The sequence below is a fragment of the Pezoporus wallicus genome, unplaced genomic scaffold (genome assembly GCF_028554395.1).
Source record: "Pezoporus wallicus isolate ANWC-B61680 ecotype Strahan unplaced genomic scaffold, APGP_CSIRO_Pwel_v1 contig_9498, whole genome shotgun sequence".
Lineage (NCBI taxonomy): Eukaryota > Metazoa > Chordata > Aves > Psittaciformes > Psittacidae > Pezoporus > Pezoporus wallicus.
In genome coordinates, this window is record NW_026642345.1 from 1 (window position 1) to 7,324 (window position 7,324).

Consider the following 7,324-nt stretch of genomic DNA (forward strand, 5'->3'; position numbering starts at 1 on the left):
GGCTCTATGGGGTGGCTATGGGGGTTATGGGGCTCTATAGGGTGGCTGTGGGGGGTTATGGGGCTCTATAGGGTGGCTATGGGGGGTTATGGGGCTCTGTAGGTTGGCTATGGGGGTTATGGGGCTCTATAGGGTGGCTATGGAGGGTTATGGGGCTCTATAGGGTGGCTGTGGGGGGTTATGGGGCTCTATAGGGTGGCTCTGGGGGTTATGGGGCTCTATAGGGTGGCTGGGGAGGTTATGGGGCTCTCTAGGGTGGCTGGGGGGGTTATGGGGCCCTATAGGGGGCTGTGGGGGCGTTATGGGGCTCTCTAGGGTGGCTGGGGGGGTTATGGGGCTCTATAGGGGGCTGGGGGGTTATGGGGCTCTATAGGGTGGCTGGGGGGGTTATGGGGCTCTATAGGGGGCTATGGGGGGTTATGGGGCTCTCTAGGGTGGCTGGGGAGCTTACGGGGCTCTATAGGGGGCTATGGGGGGTTATGGGGCTCTATGGGGTGGCTGTGGGGGGGTTATGGGGCTCTATAGGGTGCAGGGTGGGGTTATGGGGCTCTATAGGGTGGCTATGGGGGGTTATGGGGCTCTATAGGTGGGGGGGTTATGGGGCTCTGTAGGGTGGCTATGGGGTTCTATAGAGTGGCTATGGAGGGTTATGGGGCTCTACAGAGTGGCTGTGGAGGGTTATGGGGCTCTATAGGGTGGCTATGGGGGTTATGGTGCTCTATAGGGGGCTATGGAGGGGTTATGGGGCTCTATAGGGGTCTGTGGGGGTTATGGGGCTCTATAGGGGTCTATGGGGGTTATGGGGCTCTCCAGGGGCTGTGGGGCTGAGGCCGCTGTGGGTCACCCCCCAGAAGAGGCTGCCCTGGTTCTGGAATGGCTGCACCGGGTCCAGGCCCCCCCCCGGATTGACCTCAGCCCCCCCCGGCGGTGAGACCTGGAGAGCCCCATAGAGCCCCATAGAGACCTATAGAGACCTATAGAGACCTATAGAGTCATGGAGCCCCATAGAGCCCCACAGAGACCTATAGAGACCTATAGAGACCTATAGAGTCATGGAGCCCCATAGAGCCCCACAGAGACCTATAGAGACCTATAGAGACCTATAGAGTCATGGAGCCCCATAGAGCCCCACAGAGACCTATAGAGACCTATAGAGCCCCATAGAAACCTATAGAGACCCTTACACCCCCATAGAGACCTATAGAGACCTATAGAGTCATAGAGCCCCATAGAGCCCCACAGAGCCCCATAGAGACCTATACAGTCATAGAGCCCCATAGAAACCTATAGAGACCCTTACACCCCCATAGAGACCCATAGAGACCCACAGAACCCTACAGAGCCCTATAGAGCCCCACAGAGACCTATAGAGCCCCCATAGAGATCTATAGAGCCCCCATAGAGACCTATAGAGTCATAGAGCCCCATAGAGCCCCATAGAGCTCCACAGACACCTACAGAGCCCTATAGAGACTTCATACCCTTGGAGCCCCCATAGAGACCTAGAGAGCCCCCAGCGAGCTCCCATAGAGATTCCATAGTGCCCCCTAGACCCATAGAGACCCTTAGAGACCCCACAAAGACCCCATAGAGCCCCTTAGAGACCGCACAGAGACCCCATAGGGCCCCCATAGATACCCCAGAGAGACCCATAGAGAACATAAAAGACTGCCCCATAGGGACCCCGTAGATACCTGTAGTAACCCCTGGACCCCTATAGGGACCCCATAGAGCCCCACAGAGTGCCTCATGGGCACCCCATAGCCCCCTGTGTTCAGCCCACAGGTGCTGGTGGATGCCCAGGCCCAGATGCTGGAGCTGGAACTGGCCCCGGACCCCTTCTTTGGGGTTATGGGGATGGAGCTGCCGAGCCCCATAGCGCTGCCCAAGGTACTGCCCCATAGAGCCTGCCCCATAGCGCTGCCCCCAGTACTGCCCCATAGAGCCTGCCCCATAGCGCTGCCCAAGGTACTGCCCCATAGAGCCTGCCCCATAGCGCTGACCTGTAGAGCCTGCCCCATAGTGCTGCCACAGGTACTGTTCTGTAGATCCTGCCCCATAGAGCCTGCCCCATAGCGCTGCCCAAGGTACTGCCCCATAGAGGCTGCCCCATAGCGCTGCCCCCAGTACTGCCCCATAGAGCCTGCCCCATAGCGCTGCCCCCAGTACTGCCCCATAGAGCCTGCCCCATAGCGCTGCCCCAGGTACTGCCCCATAGAGCCTGCCCCATAGCGCTGCCCATAGCCCCGCTGCCCCAAGCGCTGGTACTGCCCCATAGAGCCTGCCCCATAGCGCTGCCCCCAGTACTGCCCCATAGAGCCTGCCCCATAGCGCTGCCCAAGGTACTGCCCCATAGAGCCTGCCCCATAGCGCTGAGCCTGCCCCATAGAGCCTGCCCCATAGCGCTGCCTTAGGTACTGCCCTATAGAGCCTGCCCCATAGCGCTGCCCCCGGTACTGCCCCATAGAGCCTGCCCCATAGCGCTGCCCAAGGTACTGCCCCATAGAGCCTGCCCCATAGAGCCTGCCCCAGGTACTGCCCCATAGCGCTGCCCAAGGTACTGCCCCATAGAGCCTGCCCCATAGCGCTGCCCCAGGTACTGCCCCATAGAGCCTGCCACATAGCACTGCCTTAGGTACTGCCCCATAGGTACTGCCCCATGGTGCTGTCCCAGGTACCGCACCATAGAGTCTGACCCATAGATCCTGCCCCAGGTACTGCCCCATAGAGCCTGCCCCATAGAGTCTGACCTGTAGAGCCTGCCCCATAGTGCTGCCACAGGTACTGTTCTGTAGATCCTGCCCCATAGAGCCTGCCCCATAGCACTGCCACAGGTACTGCCCCATAGAGCCCATCCTAAAGATCCTGCCTCATCAATCCCTGCCCTATAGCTCCCACCCCATAGATCCTGCCATATAGATATTGCCCCATAGTGCCTGCTTTAATGCCCACCCCATATTCCCTATAGATGTTGCTGGAGGAGATCCCGCCACCACCAGGTGAGTTCTGCCCCATAAGTGGGGGGCTATGGGGGGGTGCATGGGTGTCCATGAGGTGGCTATAGGGTGTCCATGGGCTGTATGGGGGCTATGGGGAGCTGTGGGGCTCTACTGGGGGGTCTGTGGGGTGTCTGTGGGGCACTATGGGATGTCTGGGAGGGTCTATGGGGCTGACCCCCAAGTGCTGTCCCACTGCAGTCCCCCCCCTGACTGTGTCCCCTGAGGCCATCACCCTGAGAGAGCCTGAGCCCGAGGCCCTGGTGCTGCCCGGCATCGAGGTGGGTCTGCCCCATAGGAGCCGGATGGGGGGTTATGGGGCTCTATGGACTCCAGTGGTGGTTGACCTGATGTCCCGTTGCGTTACTAGACCCCTATGGGGTGCTATGGGGCTGCCCCCTAGAGGGTTTCGGGGTGCTATGGGGCTGCCCCATAGGGGTTATGGGGCTGCCCTTATAGGAGGTTAGGGCTTGCTATGGGGCTGCCCCATAGAGGGTTAGGGGGCGCTGTGGGGCAGCCCCATAGCGCTGTGGGGCACAGGAGGAGGAGCTGCCTGAGGTGACCCTGAGGGAGCTGGAGCTGCTGAGAGAGGCTGAGGCTGAACTGGTACCCCCAGGTATGGGGCAGGGGTCACTTATGGGGCTGGGGGGGCAGGGGAGAGGCCTTGACCTTCCCCAGCCCCATAGCAACCCTGGGTTGTGCCCCATAGAAAAGGAAGTGCCTGAGGTGCCGGAGCTGGTGGAGGTCCCACGTGAGCACTTATGGGGCACAAGGAGCACTTAGGGGTTTCTATGGGTCACTTATGGGGCTGGGGAGGGTCACCTACAGGTCACAGTGTTTCACTTATGGGGCACAGGGGGCACCTATGGGTCTGGGGGGGTCACTTATAGGGCAGAAGGGTGCACTTATGGGGCTGGGGAAGACACAGGAGTCCCAGAGGGTCACAAGGGGTTATGTACAGGTCTCTATGGGTCACTTATGGGGCAGAGGGGGGCACTTATGGGGCTCAGAAGGGCAGTTATAGGGCACGGGGGGCACAAGGTCTGTGGGGTGTCATGGGTCACCATGGGTCACTTATGGGGCAGAGGGGTGCACTTATGGGTCTGGGGGGTCACTTATGGGTCCACAGAGTCACGGGTCTCTATGGGGCACTTATGGGGCACAGGGAGCACATATGGGTTTCTGTGGGTCACAGGGCTGGGGGGGGTCACTTATGGGGCAGAGGGGGGGATTTATGGGTCACAGTTGGTCACTTATGGGGCAGCCTCTCCCCACAGCTCCCATCCTCCCTGCGGTGCCCCCCATCACGGTATGTGTGGGGCCTCTATGGGTCTCTACGGGGTCTCTATGGGGCCCTAAGCCCCTATACCCCCTGTAGCCTCCTGTTGCCCCACGGCGGCGCCGCCGGCGCCGCCTGCCCCATAGCGACCCCGAGCCCCAGCTGCCCCAGGCCCAGTTCCAGGCCCAGCTCCTGCAGCCCGAGAGCCACTGTCAGCCCCTGGTGAGTGGGGCCCATCTATGGGGCAGCCCCATAGATCTATGGGGCAGGAGCTAGAGATGCACCCCATAGGTGCTGCCTGAGCCCCCCAAGAGGCGCCGCTGGACCCCAAAGCAGCTGCTGGAGACCCCGACCTGTGGTGGGGCTATGGGGCACTATGGGGGTCTATGGGGCTCAGTGGCTCTCTATGAGGCTCTATCGGGCTCTGCTCTGCCCCATAGGGTGGCTGCCCCCCAACCTCTGGGCCCTATGGAATCGCTGCCGGCTCCTGCCCCACATCGAGGCCCCCCCAGTCCCCCCTGAGCTGCCCAGTGAGGTGGAGGTGAGGCCCCTGCCCCATAGATCCCCCTTCAGCCCCATAAATTCCCATTCAGGCCCATAGATGCTCTCCTGCCCTATAGATCCCCCTTTAGCCCCATAGATTCCCATTCATCCCCATAGATGCCCCCCCTGCCCCATCAATCCTGCCTGCTCATCCCCATTCAGCCCCACAGATTCTACCCTTCAGCCCTAGACCTCTCTCCCTTCAGCCCCATAGATCTCAGTCCCACAGATCCCCCTTGTAGCCTCATAGATTCCCCCTTCAGCCCCATAGGTCCCCATTTAGCTGCACGGACCCCCTCCCAGCCCCATAGATCCCCATTTAGCCCCACAGATTCCCCCTTTCAGCCCTATAGATCACCTTCTCTGCCCTGTAGGTGCTGCGAGAGGCGCTGGAGCCGAGTCTGCCCCCACTGCCCTCCTCGGGTGAGCTATGGGGTGTCTGTGGGTCTCTGGGGGGGATCTGTGGGGCGCTATGGGGTGCTGTGGGGCTCATGGGTCTCTCCCCATAGAGGTGTCTCTGGAGGTGTCAGAGGAGGAGCTTCGGCCCCGTCTGCTGATCCCTGAGGAGCGGCGGTGAGTGGGGGGGGCTCTGCCCCACACTTGTGGGTCCAGCCCCACACTTATGGGTCCCCCACTCTGCCCCACAGGCCCCTCCCTCCATTGCCACCCCCCCCGCTCCCGGAGCTGCCTGAACGCCCCGAACCGGAGCTGCCCCCCAGTGTCCCCCCCAACATGGCCGCCCTGCGCAGGTTGGTGCCCCCCCCCTACTTATGGGGCAGCCCCATAAGTGCCCCCCCCCCCCCCCCCCCCCCAGCCCCATAAGTGCCTCCCACCCACACATACGAGGCTGCCCCATAAGTGCACCCCCCACTTACAGGGCAGCGCCATAAGTGGGGGACTGGGGGGTACTTATGGGGCTGCCCCATAGGCTGGTGGCAGCTGCGGCACGGCAGCCGGGGGGGGGGGAGCTGGCGGCCATCTTGCCCCCCACCGCCTCCCGGCTGCTCATGGGAAGGCTGTTCTACCTGTGCCTGGGTGAGTGGGGGGGCAGCCCCATAAGTGACCCCCCTCTGACCCATAAGGGACCTTTTGGGCCCCATAAGTGACTCCTAACCCCCGCTTCAGCCTGATCAGTGCCCTCCTGTGCCCCATAAGTGTGTCTACCCCCAGGTGACCCCCCCTGACCCATAAGTGACACCCCCAGCCCCATAAATGATCCTTTGGGCCCCATAAGTGACTCCTAACACCCACTCAGCCCCACAAGTGTCTGCCCCCCAAGTGCCCCCTGTGCCCCGTAAGTAATCCCCAACCACCCCCTAGCCCCATAAGTGAACCCCAGCTGCATGACCCCTTGAGCCCCATAAGTGAACCCCCAAACACCCCCTGGCACCATAAATGAACCCCTGCTGCATGACCCCTTAAGCCCCATAAGTGACCTTTTGGGACCCATAAGTGATCCCCCAAGCACCCACCACAGCCCCGTAAGTGGTTCCACCCAGCCCCATAAATACCCTCTGTGCCCCATAAGTCCTCTCCCAGCCCCATAAGTGTGTTTGTTTGCCCCGTTGCAGGTCTGCCCTGTGATGCCCCAGCCCCATAAGTGACACCCCCACCCCCATACGTGCCCTTATGAGCCCCATAAGTGACCCCCAACCCCCTCCCCCCCCAGCCCCATAAGTACCTCCTTCTCCCCCCCCAGTAAGTGTGGGGCTGCCCCCTAAGTGCCCTGTGCCCCATAGAGCTCTGTGGTGCTGGATGGCTGCGGCTGGAGCAGACCCAGCCCTTTGGCCCCATACGTGTGGGGCCGGGGCCACGCGGGGCACCCCCAGATATGGGGCAGGAGGAGGAGGAAAGGGTGGCCCCAGAGCCCTCCTATTAAAAGCTCTTTGGACCCAATGGCGGCTCCTGATTGGTTCGTGGTGTGATGATGTCATTGGGAGGGGAGATTTGACTGGCTGGCAATGGGGGTGCAGGGTCAGAGGGGATCATAGCCCCCCATAGACACCCCATAGCTCCCTTTAGTTCCCTATAGACACCCCATAGACCCCCACAGCCCCCCATAAAGCCCTATAGCTCCCCATAAACACCCCACAGAGCCCCACAGCTTCCCTATAGCACCCCATAGCCCCTCATAGACGCACTACAGACCTTCATAGCACCCCACAGCTCCCTAGAGACACCCCACAGCACCCTATAGACACCCCATAGGCCCCCTACAGAGCCCCACAGCCTCCCCAGAGCACCCCACAGACCCACACAGACCCCCACAGACACCCCATAGACCCATATATCACCCCATAGAGTCCCTCATAGGCACCCCATAGCTCCCCACAGCACCCTACAGACACCCCACAGGCCCCCTGGAGAGCCCCACAGCCTTCCCATAGCACCCCATGGACCCACACAGACCCCCACAGACACCCCATAGACCCCCAGAGCCCCTCACAGACACACCATAGACCCATGTATCACCCCATAGAGCCCCACAGTCCCCTCATAGCTCCCC

At 61.4% G+C, this 7,324-nt stretch overlaps 1 protein-coding gene and 1 long non-coding RNA gene across 2 annotated transcripts; both read left to right on the forward strand.

Annotated features, from left to right (window-relative positions):
- The first annotated feature begins 3,463 nt into the window (after positions 1-3,463).
- Positions 3,464-4,305, forward strand: LOC130609900 (uncharacterized). Its single transcript, XR_008974912.1, has 3 exons — positions 3,464-3,612; positions 3,706-3,747; positions 4,274-4,305. It is a non-coding gene; the product is annotated as an uncharacterized LOC130609900 (long non-coding RNA).
- Positions 4,306-4,307: 2 nt separating this feature from the next.
- LOC130609899 (meiotic recombination protein REC8 homolog) lies at positions 4,308-6,697 on the forward strand. The gene is made up of 9 exons (XM_057429333.1): positions 4,308-4,316; positions 4,375-4,497; positions 4,567-4,633; positions 4,716-4,816; positions 5,193-5,241; positions 5,328-5,391; positions 5,466-5,567; positions 5,747-5,853; positions 6,558-6,697. The coding sequence occupies exons 1-9, from the start codon at positions 4,308-4,310 to the stop codon at positions 6,695-6,697; spliced, it is 762 nt and encodes a 253-aa protein (XP_057285316.1).
- Positions 6,698-7,324: the final 627 nt, after the last annotated feature.